The following is a 27,879-nucleotide window of genomic DNA, read 5'->3' as shown; positions in this document are numbered from 1 at the left end:
TGACGTATCATAACTCAAAAGCCTGTCGCATCTTCATAGAGCACATTGCGGGGACCATGAGAGACCATCCACATAGAGCACATTGCGGGGACCATGAGAGACCATCCACATAGAGCACATTGCGGGGACCATGAGAGACCATCCACATAGAGCACATTGCGGGGACCATGAGAGACCATCCACATAGAGCACATTGCGGGGACCATGAGAACCATCCACATAGAGCACATTGCGGGGACCATGAGAGACCATCCACATAGAGCACATTGCGGGGACCATAAGAAACCATCCACATAGAGCACATTGCGGGGACCATGAGAGACCATCCACATAGAGCACATTGCGGGGACCATGAGAAACCATCCACATAGAGCACATTGCGGGGACCATGAGAGACCATCTTCATGCTTCGGTAAACCTAAGCCATTCTACTGCTCCTTGCTCTTTGATGAAGCACGGACAAAAGCGCATCAGAGAAAGAGGTGGTCAGCATTAAGTGAATTGAAAATGGCACACCAGGAATCAGATACTTGGGTAAGAAGTTCATTTTTTTCTTGACATTCCTGTGTTTGGATAATTAGTTTTGGTATGTTTTTGATATCAATCAAAAGGGCTTTTGTATTTCTGTAGTCAACTCCCATTTCAGTTGAATACAATTAGAGCTGCCAGCCTCCCACTCAGCCTGAAACTATTTGAATTACTTTATGTAAATAAAGTAATGGTTTTCTGTGTGTATGTTTTTGCTTTTCAGTATTACAGAGCCAGAGTCCTGTGATGCTGCGGGAATACTGACGGCCATTAGAGAAAAGTGTAGGGAGAACCGTCTGAACCTCAGCTGAGGGAGCTTCTGTCAATTTTGGGACGACAAATGGTTTCCTTTCTCATCTCCAGAAGGAAACCGCTGGATGATCAAGGTGCACTGCGTCGCCCACAGGCTTGAGCTGTGCCTGAAGGGTGCTTTTAAAGGTTCACACAGATATGTCTAATTAACAATACATTTTGAAAAAGTTGCTACATGTTCTACTTGTATACTATTGTTTACGCCGTCACAGTACAGAAGAATTTGCTTATGTTGTTGTTTCCGCCTCAGATTGACCAGCTGCTCATGCGCCTCTACTCCCTGTACCATCGTTCCAGTAAGAAATGGAAGGAGTTCAAAGCCATTGGAGAGGCTCTTGAAGAGCATGTCATGAAGCCAAGTCGCTCTCAGGACACAAGATGGATAAACCACAGGCGAAACGCCTTATCCTCCCTCGCCTCCAACTACAGGTGCATCATAGCACACCTTCTGGAAAGGCAGGAGGATTCTGGACCAGATCAGCAGAAGCTCAAGGCTTACTGGTGGCAACTAACATCATCCAAGTTTGTCCTTTACATGGCCTTATACCAGGATCTGCTGGCGGACCTGGCAGAGCTATCCCTTGACTTCCAGGCGGATGAGCTGTCCCTTTCCTCTGTCAGCAGTAGGGTCATGGCTTCCCAGGCTGCTCTGCTGAAACAGAAGGAGCAGCCAGGTCCCTACCTGCACCCTGTCATCACTGCCTTCACCAACACTGGCAGCACTGGTGTCTTTATGTACAAGGGAGTGGAGATCAGCACCTCATCAACATCTGCTGAGGCCTTCCATCGCCAAAGGAGTGAAATAGTTCAAACCATCACTGCATGTATTGGTCAGCGTTTCTCCACATTCTCCACAGATCCTGTGCTCCTGGCTGCTGAAGTCTTCGATCCTGTCCACATGCCAGCTGAAGATAACGTCAGTGTCATTCAGCAGTATGGAGACAGTGAGCTGCGTGAGCTTTGGGAGCATTTCGAGCCACTTCTCACCCGTAATGGCTGCAATGTGGCAGAGGTGGAGAGGGAATGGTTAAAAGTCAAATATGATATTGTGCGGCACCACAAAAGGGAGGCCTTCCTTGTGCTTTGGCAGAGGATGCTGACTGAAAAGGAGAGCAAGTATCCTAACGTACTACATCTTGTCAGGATCGTCCTGGTACTCCCCGTTTCCACATCTCAAGTGGAGCGCCAGTTTTCCACAATGAAGCGTATGCAAGGAGACTGGCGCTTAAGGCTAAAGCCCTCGAGGATCTCCTTTTAATGAAATCCCAGGGCTGTGACCCTGTGGCATATGAGAGCGAGGAGGCAGTGGCAAGATGGTGGGCAGCTGGCCTCTTGAGAAAGAGACCAAACATTCCGCCATATGGGCCAAGACTAAACTTCAACCCTGACCCACAGGCAGCAAGCCCTATTCCACTCCCCATGTCCATCCTCAGGTGATGATGAGTCACACACACACACACACACACACACACACACACACACACACACACACACACACACACACACACACACACACACACACACACACACACACACACACACCTAATGGTTTGACTTTTTTTTTATTTTATTTAAGTTTAAAACATTTTTTTGTTGTAATTTTTGGGGCAAGCGGTGCCTTTAATATAGTACAGATTAGGGATCGACCAATTATCGGCCGGGCCGATTATTATGGCCGATATTTAGCATTTTTATAATAATCGGTATCGGTCATTTTTTCCACCGATAAGCCGATATTGAAATGGATAAAGAATGGAACGCGCTACTTTGTCTGTAAAGCGTCTCTCACTCCCTGCGTTTGCCACTCTGTGGTCGATAGCATTGTCCCACCCACTACACCATCTGATTTGTTAGTGAGCACGGATCCAGCCAATCAGGATGGAGGACTGAATGCTCAGAACAGTTTGGCTTCTCAGCGAGGCAGTAGCAGAATGGGCTTCAACGGTACGGAGCTATTTTTTCAAAGGTAAGGTAACGTACATTCATTGCTGAAGTTGCAATGAATCACAATCCACTACACTGAAGTTGCAATAACACCACTTTGTAAGCTATTCTCTTTCATTCCGGACCCATAAGCAAAGCGCCCATTTCCTCCATTTAGCTAATTCCCGATTGATGCACGTTAGTTTACTAGTTCGCCAATAGAGCCTTAATAGATGTCAGTCTAACTACTGAAACATAATCCAAACTAGCTAGCCATTTACAAAACGTAACGTTACGTTTAAATGTCTCACAATTTGGTAGTTCATATAGCTGTAGTCTATGGACCTTATATTTGTATTGAACTAATTTGGAATAATTTCGTGTCCGCAACGGAGGGAGCGTGGTTCGCCTGATGTCACTCGTCATTTTAAATCTACCTATCCAGTAAAAGTTTTCTGTCCCAGCTAAAATTCTGTGAAACACCAGCGATATCATTTGTTACATTTTACTCACTTTCCCTAAGCATTTTTAATAAATAGGCCTACACCAATCTAAACCTCAGTTTTCATCAGTGCCTGACAGTCACAGACGATAGACGATAGGTTTAGCTATTCGAGCTAACTTATAACATGTTTCAGGCAGTGTTATGGAGAGGGCTAGCTAGCTGTTTATCTTACCTGGTCGCAATTGACTGACGATAAATCAGATTTGTTTAAACTTTTATTGGTCAACGGGTGGATACAGCAAGATAAACGTGACATTTTTCGGTCAAAAACTTGACTGTCATACGGGCTTGGGCCCATTATTGTTACGAGTTATGACCGTCCGTTTGTCTGCAATCTGCATCGCTGCGAGTGAATGGATGACTGGTGGCGCAAGTCACCTCAGTAGGCCTGTCATATGACGTGCTTTGCTAACTGCACAAATAAGAAGTTAAAACAAACACCTCAATCACCTGAGATGTTGATATGATATGCCAACATGAGACCCGTTTCAAGCTTCTTGCTCCAAAGGCAAGGAAGTTCCTGTGTGCCCCACCCTCTTCTGTGCCAAGTGAGCGTGTGTTCAGTGAGGTCTCTGCTATATATGAAAAAACCAGAAGCCGCCTCACTGGAGAAAATGCAGAAAAGCTCTGCTTCCTCCACCATAACCTACTCTTGCTAAATTGGGAATACTAGACTTGAGTAAACCAAAGTGGGTTTTTTTGCCATTTTTTGGTTCATTAATCTACAGGGAGTGATTTTATTTATTCAATTAATTCATTAGTTTGTCATTTTCAGTTCATTAAACATCAGGGAGTGATATGATTTATTTTTTCTATTTTTCTATGATTTTACATTATATGCATATTTTTTTTTAAATGCTGCAGGCAGCTCCCTACACTTTGTGTTACAAAATAAGAACTATTAAATACTTTTGAATTACATTTCTGCTGCATATCGCCTTTTTTTTGACAACTGACATATTGGTTTTTAAAAAAAAAAAAATGTAATATCGGTTTTACATATCGGTTATCGGACTCCTTTTTTGGTAATAATTGATATCGGTATCGGCCCTGAAAAAAGCATATCGGTCGATCCCTAGTACAGATGAGAAGAAGGGAGACAGAGGGGAAGACGCGCAAAAGGGCTCAGGCCGGATTCGAACCTGGGTCCAGCGCATCGCGATCTAACCCCAGTATATGGCCGCCTGCGCTACCCACTGAGCTATAGGACGGCGGTGTTTGTCATTAGTGATATCAAACAGGTGACTTGTTTTCGTGTTTTTCTTATCAGAAAGTGATTTATTTATTTGTAAGCTCCAAATCCTAATTTTTCCCTCAATGGCCGTGCCCCTAAAATGACGAAATTCCAAGCCTGCTCCTCACCTTATCCGGCGCCTCCTCCTCGCTGGAGGCCGATGACTCTCTGCAGCACACACAGTTGTTCTTCTCTTCTTCGTTGGTTTCCTCGCTGCAGCACACACACTTCTTCTTCTTCTTCCCCTCTTCCTCCTCCTCTTCATCAGCTTTTGGTTCACTTCCTGCTGCACCCGCTGCTTGCTCCTCTTCCTCTGCAGCGCCTGCTGAAACAGGAAGTGAGAACACTTTAAACGGGACTCGTTGTTCTCCCTGCTGCAGGTTCTATGCATCAGGAGTTTCTGTAGATAAATATAGCATGAGGCGCTGACCGCACATCCGGGCAGACCTCCTTCTCCCTCCCAAATCTCTGATATAACCGGCCGCCTCTAGGCTGACCAGGGGTCCCACAATTTGATTGACAGCTGCCTGTCTAAAACTTTAGAGGGCTATCACCATTGGCTGTGTCAACTGTCAATCAATCAACAGAGACATGTATTGGGGGGGGTTCAGTAAGATTTGGGAGGTTTTCAAATGATGCGTGGTGGTGAAAAGGATTAGAAGCGACCCTACATGCGAGGCTCACAGAACTCCAGGCTCACAAAGGAAGCCTGGATCTGACGGGTCCAGTCCTCCTGAGACCCAACAAAGAGGGGACAGACTCTGGACCTGAGGAGCTCCAGGCGTGTTTACGGGAGATTTCAATTCCTACACCTTAATCATTAGTGCAGACCACACACACACACACACACACACACACACACACACACACACACACACACACACACACACACACACACACACACACACACACACACACACACACACACACACACACACACACACACACACACACACACACACACACACACACACACACACACCTTCCTGCCCCTCACCCTGCGCCCCGCTCAGCTGCAGTCGGGCCGGCGGGGGGAGCTTCTGACGGAGGGGCTTGATGTTGAACGCCTGGAAGACTTTCTTCTCTGCCTTCTCCAGCTCAGAAGGCTCCTCTGCTGGTGCTGGTCCAGGTGTTTGTCCAGGACCAGTCTCTAGGAGTGTAGTGGTGCACTGGGGGTCCTGGTCTTTGGCAGGGGGCCCGGGGGGCTGCAGGGCCATGGTCTCCTGCTTGCGGATGCTCTCCAGCTCCAGCTGGATCTGCCGGTATTTGGACAGGAGGTCCTCGAAGGACTCGTCCCCGCCGCTCTCTGCTTTAGAGAGACCATGAGCCGGCCTCCTGCCTTGGGCCCTCACTGGTTTTTCTGGGGCCCTCGTTAAAGAAACTCATCATCACAGTTTAGAGTCACACAAAAGCTCCTGCTCCACACAACAACAACAACAACAACAACAACAACAACAACAACAACAACAACAACATTCAATGTCCACAGACTGAATCATGATTCATAAACAGTCTGTCATATATCACACAGGACCAGGTCTCCCTGAGACTGGACACTTGTTCATATTAACTCATCACAGAGGATACGTTTTCTAGAGGGGGAGTCCTTCTTGTTACCGTGAACCTCTAGGGGCCCAAACCGGGCTGGGGGACCCTCTCCGGGACCGAACCGACCGACAGGACCCTCTCCTGCGTACCAACCGACAGGACCCTCTCCGGGACCAAACCAACTGACGGGACCCTCTCCGGGGCCAAACCGACCGACAGGACCCTCTCCGGGGCCGAACCGAGGTGGGGGACCCTCTCCAAGACCGAACCGAGGTGGGGGACCCTCTCCAAGACCGAACCGAGGTGGGGGACCCTCTCCCAGACCGAACCGAGGTGGGGGACCCTCTCCAGGACCGAACCGACCGACAGGACCATCTCCAGGACCAAATCGAGCAGGGGGACCCTCTCCGGGTCCGAACCGACCGAGAGGACCCTCTCCTGGACCTAACCGACCGACTGGACCCTCTCCAGTACCGAACCGACCGACAGGACCCTCTCCAGGACCGAACCGAGCCAGGGGCCCCTCTCCGGTACCGAACCGACCCCGGCCCCCTCTGGCGCCCCGGGCCCCTTGGTTCCGACCCCCTCGGTTTGGCACGGCCCGGTGCCTGAAGCGGCCCAGCGCCCCGTGGCTCCGCTCCCAGAAGCTGGACCTCGGGCTCGGCGGAGGACCGAGCAGCGGAGGACTGGCGGGCCGCTCGGGCTGCCGGTGGCTCGGTTGGAAGGGGGGTCCACGGTGGTACGGCTTCAGGAGGCGGAGGTCTGGCAGCAAGTTGTGAGGCTGGTGGCCGGCCAGGTGGCCGGGCTGATGGGGGGTTCTCAGTGGAGGATCTCCCGGCCTGCTCCCCTCCCCCCCCCGTGGAGGATCACGCTCCTCGGGCTCATCGTCGCAGATCTCTCCGTCCTCCAGCTCTTCTGTCCGCGGGTCCATCTCTCTCTAATCTCCCTCTACTCTCTCTCTCTAATGTCTGCACGAGCCCGGTTAACTCATGGGGCTGAAACCGGTAAAGAGCGCGTGCTTCACCGGAGCGTGTGTGATCGGTCCGCTCGAGCTCTGTTAGCTCAAACTGCTAACTCCTCCAAATCTCACGATACAGACCGAGAGCTGAGAGACAGGAAGATGCCCATATAAGGAGAAGCAACTTATTTGTATTATTGTTCTAATTTAGTTCATTTAAACGTTTTGAATAATAACTCAACTAAACTAACGGTTCATTCCAGTGTTCCGTAATTCATATGTATAAGAACAGGAACAACTTTAACCAGATAAACAGTACATCTTCCCAAAGACAGATACTTACATTTATAAAAAAACATTAATTGAATTAATAAATACATATTAATACATTTATTTAAGTGTTTTTATATTATATTTTAAGACAGCTAAAAACGAACTGTGAACTGATAAGACGAACTGCGCATGCGCCACCGGAAGCTGAGTTGTCAGTTTTGTTTTGGAAGCTGACAGGCACGTGAGCTGGTGACGTCTTCACGAGAAAGGGAAGAAGACATGGCGGCGGACTCTGTCCTGAAGGTAAAAACCACAGTTTCTCCCCCATGAGTTAATGTAGCTGCATGTATTACAGGTGCTCACTTCGCTGAGGGACCGCGGCGCCGCCCGGAGGAGCCGGGCTGTGTTAGCCTGTCTGCTAACGGTTCCAGCAGACAGGGGAACACACGCTGTTTATTACTTTGTTTAGGGAAGGATCAACGGGGCCAGGAGCAGAGTAAAGTAACGAAGTACATTTACTCAAGTACCGTACTTTTACATTTAAGGTTCTTGTACTTTACTTCAGTATTCATTTTATGCTACTGTGTACTTCTACTCCTCTACAGATCACAGGTAAATGTTGTACTTTTCCTCCACTTCATGCATTCAACACCTTTAGTGACTTTACAGATCTGGATCAATGATGGTGAATATAATGACCCTTAAATCAGACTGTAGTTCACCTGCAGTAAATCCAGCAGCTACCCTGCAGTATACATTAAACAAGTACAATATCTGAGTACTTCTAGTTTTACTCAAGTACAAGATCTGAGTACTTCTAGTTTTACTCAAGTACAAGATCTCAGTACTTCTAGTTTTACTCAAGTACAAGATCTGAGTACTTGTACTTTTACTCAAGTACAAGATCTGAGTACTTCTACTTTTACTCAAGTAGAAGATCTGAGTACTTCTACTTTTACTAAAGATCTGAGTACTTGTACTTTTACTAAAGATCTGAGTACTTGTACTTTTACTAAAGATCTGAGTACTTCTACTTTTACTAAAGATCTGAGTACTTCTACTTTTACCTGAGTACCGTCCTGTATAATGTGTACTCTTACTTTTGGTTCTTTAAAGGAACTCAGACAGAGTGATGAGTCTGAAGAGGATGCTGGTGTGTTTCTGGTTTCATGTTATTAGGAGCATTGGGGATCAGCTGGGACTGACAGACCATTGATCGATCTCAACAGTCCGTATTGTGTTTGTTGGGGGGGGGTCTACCAGGGGCCGTGGCGGTTGCACAGTCTTACCGCTGCAGGAAGGAAGGGCCTGCGGTATCTTTCTGTGAGACCCCGTGGGGGCAGCAGCCCGTCACTGAAGGAGCTGCACAGAGCAGGCAGAGTGTCCTGGAGGGGGGGGGGGGGGACACATTGGGCAGTCTGTAACGTTAATATAACGTCTGTCTCGCAGGTTTTATTTGAACTTGAAGGAGTGTTCATCCACCCGAGCAGCGAGGAGGACCTCAGCGAGCAGGATTCACTCATCTCAGGCTGCCTGAGGATCGTTGACAAGGTAAACCATAAACTAGTGAAATATTTTGGGCTATAAAGGAACAGCATAACAGAAACACATTCAGAAACCCATTGACCTCCAGACCCCTGCTCAGTGAGGGAAAAGTCATGGCAGTTTGTTAGGACTCATCCCTGAAGCTCTGTTGACCTGAACATAGATCTGTTATGTCATTAGTCTATAAACAAAGTCAAGTATTATTTTAAAAATAGAGTTTTTATTTGCACGCGTCCTTTCACACGCACGGTGAGCTCCATGCAGTATCAATCTTTAGTGTGTGTGTGTGTGTGTGTGTGTGTGTGTGTGTGTGTGTGTGTGTGTGTGTGTGTGTGTGTGTGTGTGTGTGTGTGTGTGTGTGTGTGTGTGTGTGTGTGTGTGTGTGTGTGTGTGTGTCAGGATGCTGAGGTGCTGGTGGAGTACCGTCCTCTGGAGGACTCGGACCCCTCCAACATGCTGTGTGCTGGGAAGGTTTGTCCCTTCGCTTTATATCACTCTGTCAGAGCTAGGCCAGCCTTCCAGATGTTTCCAAAGTGTTTTCCAGGCCTTTAATGACAGTGGAAATATGACCGTAAAAAAGACCTGCAATATGGATTTCATTCATTCATATGAAGCAGTTGGACATGTGTCTGAGAGGTCATGTGATCTGACAGAAGTTGTTTCCCCAGGACTCCAGCTCGGTGATGGAGTGGGACCAGTGTTCAGGGGAGAAGCTGTTGGAGACACAGCAGAGCTACGAGACCGAGTGGGACATGGTCAACGCCGTGTCCTTCAAGAGGAAAAGCGTCACTAATGGAGAGGGTGAGACACACAGCTAACAGTTAGCCTCTACTGCTAACCCCATGCCACCTGCACAGACACACAGCTAACAGTTAGCCTCTGCTGCTAACACCCTGCCACCTGCACAGAAACACAGCTAACAGTTAGCCTCTACTGCTAACACCCTGCCACCTGCACAGGCACACAGCTAACAGTTAGCCTCTGCTGCTAACATCCTGCCACCTGCACAGAAACACAGCTAACAGTTAGCCTCTACTGCTAACACCCTGCCACCTGCACATACACACAGCTAACAGTTAGCCTCTGCTGCTAACACCCTGCCACCTGCAGGTACACACAGCTAACAGTTAGCCTCTGCTGCTAACAGCCTGCCACCTGCACAGACACACAGCTAACAGTTAGCCTCTGCTGCTAACACCCTGCCACCTGCACAGACACACAGCTAACAGTTAGCCTATGCTGCTAACACCCTGCCACCTGCAGACACACAGCTAACAGTTAGCCTCTGCTGCTAACACCCTGCCACCTGCACAGACACACAGCTAACAGTTAGCCTATGCTGCTAACACCCTGCCACCTGCACAGAAACACAGCTAACAGTTAGCCTCTACTGCTAACACCCTGCCACCTGCACATACACACAGCTAACAGTTAGCCTCTGCTGCTAACACCCTGCCACCTGCAGGTACACACAGCTAACAGTTAGCCTCTGCTGCTAACAGCCTGCCACCTGCACAGACACACAGCTAACAGTTAGCCTCTGCTGCTAACACCCTGCCACCTGCACAGACACACAGCTAACAGTTAGCCTATGCTGCTAACACCCTGCCACCTGCACAGACACACAGCTAACAGTTAGCCTCTGCTGCTAACACCCTGCCACCTGCACAGACACACAGCTAACAGTTAGCCTAGGCTGCTAACACCCTGCCACCTGCTCAGACACACAGCTAACAGTTAGTCTCTGCTGCTAACACCCCATCACCTGCTCTGCCTTCATCTCTAATCTTCTACCTCCAGAAGCAACGATAGGTCTGTGCATTAGCTTTAGTTTCCCCATGCTCCTTCTGTGGTTTGTCATGAATACAGACTGGTGTGCCATCAAAGCAACTGTTCAGGAAGGAATGAATCAGCAGCAGCACGTTAGTCTACTGCTTCTAACCCCATGCCACCTGCAACCAACACTGCCTAGCTGTTAGCCTTTTATGTGTTACACCTCAGCACATATATTAACATTAGCTTAAACTGTAATATCTTTAACCACCTGCACGACAAGGCTTACAGTTAACCCTGCTGCTAACATCTCGGCACTCAGAAAACACTAACAGTTACCTCTACTGCTTCTCACCCAATCCCCTTTACCTGCACTTACTCACAGCTCGTTAGCCTTCTGCTGCTACACCCTGCCTGCAGGTACTCAATAGCCTATCATGCCCTGCTGCTAACAGCTTCCTGAATGATCAACCTACAGTTCCCTGCTGCTGCTAAACCCCAGGCCTTTGATCACAGCAAGAGCTACAGTGGCCATTCAGCTAGCGTCCTGCACCTGCCACACACGTAACAGTAGGCGCCTGGCCTCTACGCTGCTGCACCTGCACAGACACACAGCTCACCGTGCCTAGCTGCTAACACCAGGTGGCACCTGCACTACCCAGACACTAGGAGCTCTACTGCTAGCCCAGTGCACCTGCACATCACCAGGCTACAGTATAGCCTGTGCTGCAAGACCCTGCACTGGAGGTGATGGACAGCTATCAGTTAACCCTGCGCACAGCCTGACACTACACAGCAGCTAACATTTAGTCCTCTGCTGCTACCCATTTCCACTATGCAACAACAAAGTAACATTAGCTGTGCTTAGTAGAACCACTCATGCAAAACACAGTAACATTAGCCTCAGTGCTAACACCCTGGGGTGGCCATGGACACAGCTAACAGTGTTAAGCCAGTGTATCCGTGCCCGTGCCACAGAGCCACAGCTACAGTTTAGTCTGTGCTAATCCTCACCTGCTCTGCAACTCTATTCACCTCAGAAGAACTGATAGGCTGGCATAGCTTTAGTTCCCATGCTCCTCGTGTTGTCGAATCGACGGTCTGTTGGCTGTAAGAGACTACTGTTCCTGGAGAATTGAAAGAGGCCCTCATTCATGAACACTCGTTTTTCTGTGTGTGTTGTCTGTTGTGTAGTGTGTGGTGTTGTTAACCCTACGACTGTGCGTGTGTGGTGTGTGGGATGTGTGGTGTGATGGTGTTGTGTTGTATTGTGTTGTGTGTGTAGCATTGATTTAAATGTGAGATATGTAGGATCAGTCTCTAGAGGTCTCCTAACCCTGCTGCCTTGTCTCTCAGCTCTTGAATGTATTACCCTGCTCGGCTAACAGCTCTCTGAATGTACACTAGAAAATAATCACTACCAGGACTCTGATGTACCTGTTCCCTGCTCCTAGTCTCTCAGGCTCTCTATGTACTGTTACCCTTGCTCCTTGACGCAGGTTCTACTGTTACCTGTTACCCTGTCTTACTCTAGACTCTTTGAGATCTACGCTACTGGAAGCAGTGTAGGACCTTCAGCTCAGGGTCATGATCTGCGCTCATCACGTGAAGGAGGAGGCTGACCTCCCTGTTGGTCAGCTGAAGAGTCCAGCTTCCGCCGGTGTCTGCACTTCCAAGGTGGCACCTGACTCCTCGGAGCCTGAGGGTTTGCTGGCTCACGACGGAGACTCCTGTGGAGGATGATGAGAGTTTGGAGACTTGGACTGGATGGGATTTGCTGCTAACCGGCCACTGTACACTGAGATAAGTCGTGCATGTCAGCTTAGTTACGGTACTGATTTCATTATATATGGCACTAGTGTCAATGTTACAAAGTGTTTAACTGTAGAGACACTGCAGCAGATAAGTTGGTTCGATATAAATCAGGTAGAGGAACAGATCCTGGGGGGGCTATGACAGATTTCGGTTAACACGTGTTCAGTGGGGTGGCCAAGGAGGGTCAACTTATTAAAGTTGTTACTCACCTTAAAAAGCCTTGCAGTCACAGGTATTATGGTGGCAGTGGAGTGCTCCAGTCGCAGGCTCTGATTGGTGACTGTGACTCACTGTGCCTCCTCTTCAGCCCTCCATTCACTAGACACTGTGTGTGTGTTTGTGGCATGTGTTGGTTTGGTTGTGCTGTGATGGATGGGGTGTGTTGTGGTGTGTGTTACTCTGGGATCGTCGGGGTGTGTGTGGGTATGGTGTGTGTGGTAGGCGTCGGAGGGTCTCTGTTATGGTCACCCCTGTAAGCTCGCCAGTCTCGAGATCTGCTGGACGACACTTTGGACTCGTCAACGTAAGAAAATAAATCACTAGGAAGTGCAGTACTGGTACACCTGTAGACTCCAGACGGCAGGTGTCTACTGTTACTGGTACACCTGTAGACTCCAGACGGCAGGTGTCTACTGGTTACTGGTACACCTGTAGACTCCAGTCGGCAGGTGTCTACTGGTTACTGGTACACCTGTAGACTCCAGTCGGCAGGTGTCTACTGGTTACTGGTACACCTGTAGACTCCAGACGGCAGGTGTCTACTGGTTACTGGTACACCTGTAGGCTCCAGTCGGCAGGTGTCTACAGGTTACTGGTACACCTGTAGACTCCAGTCGGCAGGTGTCTACAGGTTACTGGTACACCTGTAGGCTCCAGTCGGCAGGTGTCTACTGGTTACTGGTACACCTGTAGACTCCAGTCAGCAGGTGTCTACAGGTTACAGGTCCACCTGTCGGCAGGTGTTGTGCAGGTGCTTACAGCTCAGTTTGTTCCAGCAGAAGTTCCGGAAGGATCCGTACGTCACCACGCTGGGTGGCTTCTCTAAAGTGACCAACTACATCTTCGATGCTTTCCGGGGGACAGAGGAGCAGCACCAGCGCCCCCCCGAGGAGGTGGCAGACCTCCTGGGGGAGGTGATCCCCGGTCTGGAGATCAACCAGCAGGAAGAGCCCGGCTTCGAGGTCATCACCAGGGTACCATTATTATATTATTACTATTATAGTTTATTACTATTATTATTATTACTATCATTTTTAATACCTCTGCCCCCCCACAGATGGACCTGGGGGTGCGGCCCCCGGTGTCGCGGAGGGACCCTGTCTCTTCAGAGGAGTGGAGCAGACATCAGGATGCTGAGGGGAGGATGATCAATGTCCCTCTGCTCAAACAGCTCATCTTTAAAGGGGTGAGTTACTTTGAGTCATTATAACACTTTATGATTCATCTTAACAATTCTTCCTCAAAGAGTCATTTCACTTTATGATTCATCTTAACAATTCTTCCTCAAAGAGTCATTTACACTTTATGATTCATCTTAACAATTCTTCTTCAAAGAGTCATTATAACACTTTATGATTCATCTTAACAATTCTTCTTCAAAGAGTCATTATAACACTTTATGATTCATCTTAACAATTCTTCTTCAAAGAGTCATTTCACTTTATGATTCATCTTAACAATTCTTCCTCAAAGAGTCATTTCACTTTATGATTCATCTTAACAATTCTTCTTCAAAGAGTCATTATAACACTTTATGATTCATCTTAACAATTCTTCTTCAAAGAGTCATTATAACACTTTATGATTCATCTTAACAATTCTTCCTCAAAGAGTCATTTCACTTTATGATTCATCTTAACAATTCTTCTTCAAAGAGTCATTATAACACTTTATGATTCATCTTAACAATTCTTCCTCAAAGAGTCATTCCACTTTATGATTCATCTTAACAATTCTTCTTCAAAGAGTCATTATAACACTTTATGATTCATCTTAACAATTCTTCCTCAAAGAGTCATTTCACTTTATGATTCATCTTAACAATTCTTCCTCAAAGAGTCATTTCACTTTATGATTCATCTTAACAATTCTTCCTCAAAGAGTCATTTCACTTTATGATTCATCTTAACAATTCTTCCTCAAAGAGTCATTTCACTTTATGATTCATCTTAACAATTCTTCCTCAAAGAGTCATTTCACTTTATGATTCATCTTAACAATTCTTCCTCAGAGTCATTTCACTTTATGATTCATCTTAACAATTCTTCCTCAAAGAGTCATTATAACACTTTATGATTCATCTTAACAATTCTTCCTCAAAGAGTCATTTCACTTTATGATTCATCTTAACAATTCTTCCTCAGAGTCATTTAACTTTATGATTCATCTTAACAATTCTTCTTCAAAGAGTCATTATAACACTTTATGATTCATCTTAACAACTCTTCCTCAAAGAGTCATTATAACACTTTATGATTCATCTTAACAACTCTTCCTCAAAGAGTCATTATAACACTTTATGATTCATCTTAACAATTCTTCCTCAAAGAGTCATTTCACTTTATGATTCATCTTAACAATTCTTCCTCAAAGAGTCATTTCACTTTATGATTCATCTTAACAATTCTTCCTCAGAGTCATTTCACTTTATGATTCATCTTAACAACTCTTCTTCAAAGAGTCATTATAACACTTTATGATTCATCTTAACAATTCTTCCTCAGAGTCATTATAACACTTTATGATTCATCTTAACAATTCTTCTTCAAAGAGTCATTTCACTTTATGATTCATCTTAACAATTCTTCCTCAGAGTCATTATAACACTTTATGATTCATCTTAACAATTCTTCTTCAAAGAGTCATTATAACACTTTATGATTCATCTTAACAACTCTTCCGCAAAGAGTCATTTCACTTTATGATTCATCTTAACAATTCTTCTTCAAAGAGTCATTCCACTTTATGATTCATCTTAACAATTCTTCCTCAAAGAGTCATTATAACACTTTATGATTCATCTTAACAACTCTTCCGCAAAGAGTCATTTCACTTTATGATTCATCTTACAATTCTTCCTCAAAGAGTCATTCCACTTTATGATTCATCTTAACAATTCTTCCTCAAAGAGTCATTCACTTTATGATTCATCTTAACAATTCTTCCTCAAGATGTCATTCCACTTTATGATTCATTCTAACAACTTCTTCCTTCAAAGAGTCATTCACTTTATGATTCATCGTAAACAACTCTTCCGCAAAGAGTCATTTCCCAAATTTATAGTTCATCTTAACAATTCTTCCTTCAAAGAGTTCAGATTCCACTTTATGATCGAGGCTTAACAATCTTCCTCAGTCAGTTCACTTTGATTCATCTTAACAACTCTTCTTCAAAGCGTCTTTCACTTTATGATTCATCTTACCAAACTCTTCTCACCCAAGCAGTCATTATAACACTTTATGATTTTGAATAACAAAATTTTCTCACAAGGGGATTCATTGATAACACTGTATGATTCATTTTAACAACTTCCACGCAAGAGAAAGAAGCCTAGCATGCCTATTTCCTGACAGCACCTGAACGGAATCCTGCACAGTACCAAACGTAGACTGTCATTCCACTTTGATTGTCTAACTTTTTAAGAGTGTCGTTTGATTTGATGATTCATGTTAATTTTCGTCAAGAGTTTTCGGATACTGCAGTGAGTAGTTAGCGACCATGAGAGAACTCCCTCAGAACACAGACGATCTGAGCATTACTCTTTATTTCAGCTTCAAAACTTAATTCTCTGTTCAAAAGGGTTTCATGTCTTATGTTTTGAATTTGAAACTTTTCATTCGCAGTGTCGGTTTCATTCCCCACTTATGATCTCTCCTCTGTTCCCAAAATCTTCAGTTTTTATTGAAATCCATTGTGAAACAACACTGCAAAGAGTCCGTTTAAATTCCCTTCTCTAATATTATTTACACTTTTTTCAGGCAAAGGGCAGTCATTCCACTTTTAGATTCATTTTAGCAAGCCCTTCTAAAGAGTCATTGCACTTTAGAATTCATGAAGAAAACATCTGTATTTAAAGGGGCACATTCGAAACTTTATGTATTCTTCTTAACAACTTTTTTTCCTCAAAACACACATTAGATTCATCTAACAATCCTCTCCTCATAGATTTCAATAATGAGAGCATCTTAACATTCTTCTCTTCAAAGACGTCATCAGAACACAGAACTTAACAATCTTCCTGAAAGGTCTTGTGAACACTTGATGATCTACTCATGAACACTCTCCATAGGTACTTATGAACCTTTCACTGTCTCTTACTTAGCTTCCTCTAAGGTAATTTAGCTATGATTCATCTTCTTTTTCCCTCATAGCTCATTTTATCTTTATTAGATAGCATCTAAAATTTCTTCCTCAGAGTTTTCCCAGTTTTAGTGTTCATTTAATAATTTCTGTCCTCAGAGTCGGATTTACACTTTTCCTGTCTCTATTAACAACTCTTCTTCAAAGAGTCAAATTGTAACACCTTTCCTTCATCTAAATTTCTGCTCGAGAAATCTAATGAAACAACATTTGTGTTGTGTCTTCAATTCTTCTTCAAAGAGTCATTATAACACTTTATGATTCATCTTAACAATTCTTCTTCAAAGAGTCATTATAACACTTTATGATTCATCTTAACAACTCTTCCGCAAAGAGTCATTTCACTTTATGATTCATCTTAACAATTCTTCTTCAAAGAGTCATTCCACTTTATGATTCATCTTAACAATTCTTCCTCAAAGAGTCATTATAACACTTTATGATTCATCTTAACAACTCTTCCGCAAAGAGTCATTTCACTTTATGATTCATCTTAACAATTCTTCCTCAAAGAGTCATTATAACACTTTATGATTCATCTTAACAATTCTTCTTCAAAGAGTCATTCCACTTTATGATTCATCTTAACAATTCTTCCTCAAAGAGTCATTCCACTTTATGATTCATCTTAACAATTCTTCCTCAAAGAGTCATTTCACTTTATGATTCATCTTAACAATTCTTCTTCAAAGAGTCATTCCACTTTATGATTCATCTTAACAACTCTTCCGCAAAGAGTCATTTCACTTTATGATTCATCTTAACAATTCTTCTTCAAAGAGTCATTCCACTTTATGATTCATCTTAACAATTCTTCCTCAAAGAGTCATTCCACTTTATGATTCATCTTAACAATTCTTCCTCAAAGAGTCATTCCACTTTATGATTCATCTTAACAATTCTTCTTCAAAGAGTCATTCCACTTTATGATTCATCTTAACAACTCTTCCGCAAAGAGTCATTCCACTTTATGATTCATTTTAACAACCCTTCCTCAAAGAGTCAGTTCACTTTGATTCATCGTAAAACAACTGTTCTTCAAAGAGTCATTCCACTTTATGATTCATCTTAACAACTCTTCCTCAAAGAGTCAGTTTACTTTATGAGTCACCGTAACACCCAAGCACTTGTGATTGGATAACATGCATTTATGGTGTTTTGAATCACACAGTAAAATGTGTTTTCATAGCACAACTGTGGGATTCACTCTGACGTATAAACAGATTGCTAATGATTCATTGTGTGCAGGGACTGTGCCACGCAAAGAGGAAAGAAGCCTGGAAGTTCCTGCTGGGCTATTTCCCCTGGGACAGCACCGCGGAGCAGAGGAAGGTCCTGCACAGAGCCAAAACGTACGACTGTATCATGAGGTCACTTTTAAGATGTTGTCGTGTTGATGTTGATGTTTTCGTGTTATGTGTGTCAGTGACGAGTATTTCAGGATGAAGCTGCAGTGGAAGTCTGTTAGCGAGCAGCAGGAGAGGAGGAACTCCAAACTCAGAGACTACAGGAGTCTGATCGGTGAGCATTACTCTTTATTTCAGACTTCAGAAACATTAAGTGTCTACTGTTGGCAAAAAGGGTTTTCATGTCTTATTGTTTGTGAATATTTGTAAAGCTTTGTCATATTCTGCAGTGTCGGTGTTTCATCCCCAGCTTCAGGCTCTCTCCTCTGTTCCCCAAACTATCTTTCAAGGTTTTGTATTGAAGTCCAGTATGGTGACAACAGGACACTGCAGAGAGCGGTGTCCTGTTGTAAATTCCCCTTGTTCGTCCGTAATATTATTTACCTTCTTTAGGTCAGGCACATTTAGGGACAGCTATGTAGCGCAGCTCCGGGGTCCTCGATCTGTTTTTAGATGTGCGGCAGGAGTTTTTTTGCCGCTTCGTTATATGCGGTTATATTGGCACTATAAAGAATGCGTTCATGAAGAAAATCATCTGTATTGAAAGGAGCACAAAATAAAGTGAAAGGACTGTGTTTCCCGCCCAGTGTCGTCTCTCTAACCGGAGTGCTGTTTTTGATGAAGCGGCTCCGGCACAAACACAACATTAGATTCCCCAATAGGTCCTCTCTGCAGAGAAAGATGTGGTCAAGTAAAGGCAGAGCAGTAACAAATCATTCCTGTCTCTGCAGAGAAAGACGTCAACAGAACGGACAGAACCAACAGGTTCTATGAAGGCCTGGATAACCCGGGTCTGGTGCTGCTGCACGACATCCTGATGACCTACTGCATGTACGACTTCGACCTGGGTACGTTCATGGGCACGCTCCACCTGCCGCTGCTTACTGTAGGCTGTCCCTGCTCACGCGTAATGTTAGCTATGATTGGCATGGCTTCTTTGTTGTCCTCTCATACCTCATTTATCTCTGATCATTTAGCAGTAGCTGCTAGAAGTGAGTTTGCTTTTTTTATTTGAGTGTGTGTTCGCCTCAGTTGTGTGTGTTGTGTATTTATGGGAGTGTGTGTGGTTGTGTCCTCAGGCTACGTGCAGGGGATGAGCGACCTGCTGTCTCCTGTCCTCTACGTGATGGAGAACGAGGTGGACGCCTTCTGGTGTTTCGTCTCCTTCATGGATCAGATGGTGAGACTGCAGTCCTTTCCTTCTTCCAGTTTCTGTTCAGAGAAATCTAGAAGAGAACAACAGTGTGTGTGTGTGTGTGTGTGTGTGTGTGTGTGTGTGTGTGTGTGTGTGTGTGTGTGTGTGTGTGTGTGTGTGTGTGTGTGTGTGTGTGTGTGTGTGTGTTGCAGCACCAGAACTTTGAGGAGCAGATGCAGGGTATGAAGACTCAGCTGATCCAGCTCAGCACTCTGCTCAGACTGCTCGACCTCTCGTTCTGGAACTACCTGGGTCATTATTATTATTTTGATTGGATTCTATATTATATTTTACCAGTGTTGCAGTGTATTTATCTCTGTGTGTGTGTGTGTGTGTGTGTGTGTGTGTGTGTGTGTGTGTGTGTGTGCACAGAGGCTCAGGACTCGGGGTACCTATACTTCTGTTTCCGCTGGCTGCTGATCAGATTCAAGAGAGAGCTCAGCTTCCAGGATGTCCTCAGGCTCTGGGAGGTCAGTGTCTCCTTCTGTTGTGGCTCTATGCACACACCTGCACACACATAGGCACACCTGCACACACCTATACCTTTAACTTCCTGTCAGCTGAATGTTATGATATTGTATGTGCGTCCTCCTGAGTGCACACCTGTACCTGTGATGTGTCCTCCTGAGTGCACACCTGTACCTGTGATGTGTCCTCCTGAGTGCACACCTGTACCCGTGATGTGTCCTCCTGAGTGCACACCTGTACCTGTGATGTGTCCTCCTGAGTGCACACCTGTACCCGTGATGTGTCCTCCTGAGTGCACACCTGTACCTGTGATGTGTCCTCCTGAGTGCACACCTGTACCCGTGATGTGTCCTCCTGAGTGCACACCTGTACCTGTGATGTGTCCTCCTGAGTGCACACCTGTACCTGTACTGTACCTGTGATGTGTCCTCCTCAGGTGATGTGGACCGGGCTGCCCTGTCAGAACTTCCACCTGCTGCTGTGCTGCGCCATCCTGGACTCAGAGAAGCAGAAGATCATGGAGGAAAACTACGGCTTCAATGAGATCCTCAAGGTGCGCTCCTTAGCAAAACATTATGGAACACACACAAGCTAAATATCTGAAAATAAGTTGTCAAAAAAGTGAGAGTTTCTGAAGGTTGTTCTCACCGTGACTCTGCAGCACATTAACGAGCTCTCCATGAAGCTGGACATCGAAGACATCCTTCAGAAAGCAGAAGGCATCGGGCTGCAGATCAAGAGCTGCAAGGTTCGTTCAACATCACTAATGTCATATATCACGGTCTGGGTTTACAGCCTCCAGTGGAGTCAGAATTTTGGGGAAAAAGAAACAGAATCCCTTGCCTGGTCCCACAGAGGGGAAATTGAAATGTGCTACAGCAGCAACAGAGCCAGAGACGGATTTACAGAAAATATGTATAAAAAAACATCAAGAAAGAGAAGAATGCACAATCTACGAATCTACGGCGTACAGTAAGTCCAGTGTTGTGTTGTCTCTGGTGGTGCAGGTGACATACTGTTTGAATGTGGGCAGAGTTTTTGAGAGAGGCATGATTGGAGTCCCCAGAGATCAGGATGAGGGCAGTTGGGTGCTGTGTTAGCAGTTTGCTAACAGTAGAGCTGATGACGTCTCATGCCTCTTCAGAATTAGCAGAGGGGGGAATATACGCTGCTACCGCGATAACATGCGAGACTTCCCGGGGCAAATAGTGTGGCCGCATGCTAACTGCTAGCAGCTCAATGTCCCTGTTGCAGATCCTTTCTGTAGCAGTGCCCAGGGTTACACCATGTTCACAAACACAGCCAGCCCTCCTCCTTTCCTCTCACCACTCTCTCTCGTCCTGTCCGCCCGCAACAGATGAAACCCATCCAGTGTAGCATTAGTGTCCGGGGTTAGCTCCGTCAGCCACGTCTCTGTAAACACCATGATGCTGCTCTCTCGATACCCCCTCTTATGCCGGGTTAACGCCACTAGCTCGTCCATCGTCCATCGGGAAGGAAGAACAGGTCTGTAACATCTTCTCCTTGCTCGCAGCTTTGCCCCGGCAGTGTCCCTGTCTCTTTCTTCTCAGCTTGCGGGGAACACAGGTCTATCGCTGGGAGGCTAACAGCTGATCGCGAGTGTAAACAATGGGGACGTTCACTGCACGACGAAACCCCGGACACCGTAGTGAACAGTAAAAAGAGCTATAAATAAAAACAAGAGGCAAAAAAAAGTGCGTTAAATAAAGTCTATGTAAGGAAATTACTCCGAGAACGATAAGTCAGAGTTTTCAGAGAAAGTTTGAATTTGAGGCAAAAAAATCATTTTAGAAATTTAGAGAAAAAAGTCAGAAATGTTCAGTTAATCTTTTTTAGTTCTTGAGAAAGAATACTTTTGAAATAGCAGTGTGATCTGTAGAGTCTTGTGGTGTAGATGCTCTGCTATGAGGAGCTACGAGAAGAACCAGAACTTATGAGCCGCTCTGCAGACCGGTGGACTCTTTATGTAGGTCTTGGCTGTAGACGGCTCGCAGCTCTTCTGTCCACTCGGGATTTCTATCTATGTCAAACTGAATCTTTTTCCACTAAGTGTTTAAAGTGTATCTGTGTCCCTCAGGACGTCCCCCCCTCCATCAGCTCCATCCTGGGCTGGGACTCGGACCCTCCGGCCCCCACCACGGCTCTCAGGACGCCCCAGAGAGGAGACGCCTGCTCCAGCGGACTCTGCAGAGACAGCAGTGCACAGAACGGCGGCACAGTGGCCTTCATATCCTAGAGACTGCCTGTAACAGCACAGAAGAAGAGCAGGACTGTCTATACCCCCACAGAAGAAGAGCAGGACTGTCTATACCCCCACAGAAGAAGAGCAGGACTGTCTATACCACCACAGAAGAGAGCAGGACTGTCTATACCCCCACAGAAGAGGAGCAGGACTGTCTATACCACCACAGAAGAAGAGCAGGACTGTCTATACCACCACAGAAGAAGAGCAGGACTGTCTATACCCCCACAGAAGAGAGCAGGACTGTCTATACCACCACAGAAGAAGAGCAGGACTGTCTATACCCCCACAGAAGAAGAGCAGGACTGTCTATACCCCCACAGAAGAGAGCAGGACTGTCTATACCACCACAGAAGAAGAGCAGGACTGTCTATACCCCCACAGAAGAAGAGCAGGACTGTCTATACCCCCACAGAAGAAGAGCAGGACTGTCTATACCCCCACAGAAGAAGAGCAGACTGTCTATACCCCCACAGAAGAAGAGCAGGACTGTCTATACCCCCACAGAAGAAGAGCAGGACTGTCTATACCACCACAGAAGAAGAGCAGGACTGTCTATACCCCACAGAAGAAGAGCAGGACTGTCTATACCCCCACAGAAGAAGAGCAGGACTGTCTATACCCCCACAGAAGAAGAGCAGGACTGTCTATACCCCCACAGAAGAAGAGCAGGACTGTCTATACCACCACAGAAGAAGAGCAGGACTGTCTATACCCCCACAGAAGAAGAGCAGGACTGTCTATACCCCCACAGAAGAAGAGCAGGACTGTCTATACCACCACAGAAGAAGAGCAGGACTGTCTATACCCCCACAGAAGAAGAGCAGGACTGTCTATACCCCCACAGAAGAAGAGCAGGACTGTCTATACCCCCACAGAAGAAGAGCAAGACTGTCTATACCCCCACAGAAGAAGAGCAGGACTGTCTATACCCCCACAGAAGAAGAGCAGGACTGTCTATACCCCCACAGAAGAAGAGCAGGATGTAAAAAGGATGTCCGATTCAGAATCTTATTTTTGTAATTCCTTGTACCATAGCGTGTCTCTCATTCCTCCGGCAGAGTCATTCTCTCTTAGCTCTGCTCAGACATTATTCAGCTTTAATAACTGACCCCCCCCCCAGCTGCATCATCACTATTATTATCATTATTTGTATTATTTTTTACTGATTGCCTGAACGCGCCTTGTATGGAGGGCTTAAATAACCCTCAGAAATAATCAGTTGTTCCTCATGAAGCTCCAGGATCCAACCGAGGACCCTCTGAAGCGAACGGCTCTTAGTATTGTTATTGTTATTTACTCTTAAAGGAACGCTACGGTCTGTTGTTCAGAGGCAGATACACATTTGGGGATTTTTTTTAATGTTACTTAAAGAGGACACGTGTGATTAAAACATGATTCACTTTTTTTATTAAATATACGGAAGACGGTGAACATGTCGGAGATCTGACCTACTGGGATTTTATCAAACTGTTGTGATATCAAAGTCAGAATTCGCTTTATTGTCTACGGAAGAGGATTAGGGCCACGTGTGAGAACAATTTGATTTGCTCAAAAGGGTTTTTTTTGTTCTGGGTTCAAAATCAGAATCCTGAGAGAAAAATCTGAATTCTGAAAACACATTTTTTTTCCACTGAAAGTTTTTTATTTTTTAATAATTTTTCTGAAAATCTCAGATAAAATTCTGAATTCTGAATTCTGAGATTAAAGTCATTAATTCCTGCTGTGGTCTTCATCCTCTTCTGTAATTACACATAACATCACTATAATGATAAACATGCTGCAGGAGCAGGAACCGGTCATCTCTAAAACGCTAAACATGAAATAATTCATCGGAGAGGTTTGTGTGTGTTAGCATGGATTCATTTCGAAACTTCTGTTTCATTATTACATGATTTCCAAAGCGTTCCTTCAAATGGACGACGTGATTGTGCTTGTTATTATATATTGATTTCTCCAGGGTTTGTGATCTCAGCTTTTACGTTCTGCAATAAAAACATTTCATTCTAATCAGACACATTACTGTTTAATGGACTGTGTATAGGTATCGGGTTTATATAAGAGCGTATAGATCTGTATTTAATATGAATGTTTTATATACACACATGTGAAAATGAAATGGCCAACGAGTGAACTCTGGCGCTACTTGCTGCCTCTGCTAACTTTTGAACTTTCCAGACTTATTTGAGGTTTTTATGACCTGATGGAAAGTGTAACTGCCTTCATTTGGAATACTACGATTTCCCGGCGCTACTCCCTGTGTCCCGTCACTACCGCCTGTGTCCCGGCGCTACCGCCTGTGTCCCTGCGCTACTCCCTGTGTCCCGTCACTACCGCCTGTGTCCCTGCGCTACTCCCTGTGTCCCGTCACTACCGCCTGTGTCCCGGCGCTACCACCTGTGTCCCTGCGCGAGTAGCGCCGGGAAACAGGCGGTAGTGACGGGACACAGGGAGTAGCGCCGGGACCGCCTGTGTCCCTGTGTCCCTGTGCTACTCCCTGTGTCCCTGTGCTACTCCCTGTGTCCCTGTGCTACTCCCTGTGTCCCGGCGCTACCGCCTGTGTCCCTGTGTCCCTGTGTCCCTGTGTCCCTGTGTCCCTGTGTCCCGGCGCTTTTTTAATGACTTTGCTGCTTTCCGCACCCATCTATCCTCTCTCTCACCAGACATAATACTGCTGGGGGATTTCAATATCCACATGGACAATACCAATCTGCCTCTCACCAAAGACTTCACATCCTGTTTGGAGTTTCAGATGTCAGCAGCATACCACTATTCCCACACACACCAAAGGACACATTCTGGACTTAATCTGCTGCTCTGGTATCACCCCTCTTGACATTACAGATGATGAACTCCCCATAACTGACCACTTCTCCTCTCATTTACACTGAAACTCACTCTCTCCATCTCTAAAGCACCACGCCTCATCTCATTCCAGAATACAAAGAACATTAACCCCGCCACTCTCACTTCAAGTTTCCACTCCTTCTGCCTCCCTGACATCCACCATCTATCCACCCCTGATGACCTGGTTTCTCAGAACAACACTGGACTCCATAATATTCTCAATTCTCTGGCTCCTTTAAAAACCAGATCTGTTTCTTTCTCTATCTCCGCCCCTTGGTTCACCCCCGATCTTCGTCTCATAAAAGCCAAAGGTCGGCAACTCGAACGATTCCACAGAAAAACTGGTCTCACTATTCACAAAGAAATGTACGATAACCACATCGTACATCATAAGGACTCTATTGCCAGCACCAAAACCCACTACTACTCAAGTCTAATCACTGCCAACAAAGGAAACTCCAAGTCACTGTTCTCCCTACTGAACAATATCACCAAACCCCAGGACTCTCTCCCCCCTCACTTGTACACAACCTCCTTCTGCAACTCCATTATGTCCTTTTTCACGGCAAAAATCAAGATCATCCACCAGCACCTTGGATCAATCCCTCACCTCAGCATCTCAGCAGACTTTCACCCATCCACACACTCATTCTCCTCCTTCCAGCTCCCCACTCTCTCAGAAATCACAGAACTCATCCGGAAATCCAAGCCATCCACCTGTCAACTGGACCCCCGCCCCACACAACTATATATAAGTGTTTATGGTTATATAGGTTCATATTAACTAATATATATTAAGTGTTAATAGTTACAAATATAGGTCTATATATTTAATTTCTCCAACGTCCAATCTCCAAATGTGAGCCGAACCTCGGCGGCAGTTTCCTGTTGTTCTGATGCCGTCACGAGCCGCAGAGATCCGCTGCCGAGTCTCTGGGTAAACCGTAAACACGTATATATGTATCACACAGCTTGGTTGAATGCTCGATTCTGATTGGTCAATTCGGACGTTTCAGAGGTTGCTTATACTCGATAACAGACCGTTGCTAAGGAGGATCAAGGCAGAGAAAGAAAGAGGTTAACAGACGTCAGAGAAATCACCAGAGAAGACAGACAGGATGAATATAAATAAACTGACCAAAGTAAATAAAAGAGTTCAACATCTGAGACAGGAAGTCATTTAAATTGTTCTTCAGCCGAAATGTCAAACTGAGCGTCTCTAAATGTCACTGCAGCTGCTTCTTCCTCCTCTCCCCCCCTCCCAGGTATCACCTGTATCCGCCTGTAATTCTGCAGTAGAAGAAGATAAAAGCGTGTTGCCTCGGAGCTCTTTCATTTCCTGTCAGGCAGGAAATGAAAGAGCTGATATTCATCAGAAATCATCTGCAGCTTATGAGGGAGGGGGAGGGCTGTCACTCAGACACACACACACACACACACACACACACACACACACACACACACACACACACACACACACACACACACACAAAACCTGAGACTAACAACATCTTTCATTTACAAAATATAACCTGAAGATGTGAATGATGGCCCACAGAACGTTTAGTTCAGTATATACCAGAGTCTCTCCTACTTTAAAGAGTCCTCTCCTACTTTAAAGAGTCCTCTCCTGCTGATGTTCAGGTGTATATCAGTATGTAGTGTCTCTACTTTAAAGAGTCCTCTCCTGCTGATGTTCAGGTGTATATCAGTATGTAGAGTCTCTACTTTAAAGAGTCCTCTCCTGCTGATGTTCAGGTGTATATCAGTATGTAGAGTCTCTACTTTAAAGAGTCCTCTCCTGCTGATGTTCAGGTGTATATCAGTATGTAGAGTCTCTACTTTAAAGAGTCCTCTCCTGCTGATGTTCAGGTGTATATCAGTATGTAGTGTCTCTACTTTAAAGAGTCCTCTCCTGCTGATGTTCAGGTGTATATCAGTATGTAGTGTCTCTACTTTAAAGAGTCCTCTCCTGCTGATGTTCAGGTGTATATCAGTATGTAGAGTCTCTACTTTAAAGAGTCCTCTCCTGCTGATGTTCAGGTGTATATCAGTATGTAGAGTCTCTACTTTAAAGAGTCCTGTCCTGCTGATGTTCAGGTGTATATCAGTATGTAGAGTCTCTACTTTAAAGAGTCCTCTCCTGCTGATGTTCAGGTGTATATCAGTATGTAGCGTCTCTACTTTAAAGAGTCCTCTCCTGCTGATGTTCAGGTGTATATCAGTATGTAGTGTCTCTACTTTAAAGAGTCCTCTCCTGCTGATGTTCAGGTGTATATCAGTATGTAGAGTCTCTACTTTAAAGAGTCCTGTCCTGCTGATGTTCAGGTGTATATCAGTATGTAGTGTCTCTACTTTAAAGAGTCCTCTCCTGCTGATGTTCAGGTGTATATCAGTATGTAGTGTCTCTACTTTAAAGAGTCCTCTCCTGCTGATGTTCAGGTGTATATCAGTATGTAGAGTCTCTACTTTAAAGAGTCCTCTCCTGCTGATGTTCAGGTGTATATCAGTATGTAGAGTCTCTACTTTAAAGAGTCCTCTCCTGCTGATGTTCAGGTGTATATCAGTATGTAGTGTCTCTACTTTAAAGAGTCCTCTCCTGCTGATGTTCAGGTGTATATCAGTATGTAGTGTCTCTACTTTAAAGAGTCCTCTCCTGCTGATGTTCAGGTGTATATCAGTATGTAGAGTCTCTACTTTAAACAGTCCTCTCCTGCTGATGTTCAGGTGTATATCAGTGTGTAGTGTCTCTACTTTAAAGAGTCCTCTCCTGCTGATGTTCAGGTGTATATCAGTATGTAGAGTCTCTACTTTAAAGAGTCCTCTCCTGCTGATGTTCAGGTGTATATCAGTATGTAGAGTCTCTACTTTAAAGAGTCCTCTCCTGCTGATGTTCAGGTGTATATCAGTATGTAGAGTCTCTACTT

General features: G+C 45.3%; 2 protein-coding genes across 2 annotated transcripts in view; one reads left to right on the top strand and one right to left on the bottom strand.

The window, feature by feature from the left end:
• Positions 1 to 7,137, bottom strand: part of LOC134877011 (zinc finger C3H1 domain-containing protein-like) — a 28,472-nt gene extending 21,335 nt beyond the window's left edge. Inside the window, exons 1-3 of the mRNA XM_063902347.1 lie at positions 6,090 to 7,137; positions 5,485 to 5,862; positions 4,631 to 4,827 (exon numbers count right to left, since the gene is read on the bottom strand). Coding sequence (XP_063758417.1) covers positions 4,631 to 4,827; positions 5,485 to 5,862; positions 6,090 to 6,981 — 1,467 coding nt within the window. The 5' untranslated portion in view covers positions 6,982 to 7,137. The remainder of the gene's footprint in view (positions 1 to 4,630; positions 4,828 to 5,484; positions 5,863 to 6,089) is intronic.
• A 287-nt stretch (positions 7,138 to 7,424) lies between these two features.
• Positions 7,425 to 24,120, top strand: tbc1d15 (TBC1 domain family, member 15). Its single transcript, XM_063906006.1, is given in 17 exon segments — positions 7,425 to 7,584; positions 8,731 to 8,832; positions 9,226 to 9,297; positions 9,495 to 9,627; positions 12,892 to 12,918; positions 12,921 to 12,937; positions 13,413 to 13,607; positions 13,691 to 13,819; positions 18,022 to 18,125; positions 18,200 to 18,294; positions 18,911 to 19,027; positions 19,259 to 19,359; positions 19,527 to 19,626; positions 19,747 to 19,844; positions 20,279 to 20,395; positions 20,504 to 20,590; positions 21,941 to 24,120. Coding segments are annotated over 17 exon segments (1,677 nt in total). The 5' UTR covers positions 7,425 to 7,560; the 3' UTR covers positions 22,100 to 24,120.
• The last annotated feature ends 3,759 nt before the right edge of the window (positions 24,121 to 27,879 follow it).

Source organism: Eleginops maclovinus, chromosome 2 (assembly GCF_036324505.1).
Source record: "Eleginops maclovinus isolate JMC-PN-2008 ecotype Puerto Natales chromosome 2, JC_Emac_rtc_rv5, whole genome shotgun sequence".
NCBI lineage: Eukaryota > Metazoa > Chordata > Actinopteri > Perciformes > Eleginopidae > Eleginops > Eleginops maclovinus.
This window is presented reverse-complemented; position numbering and strand designations above follow the sequence as displayed.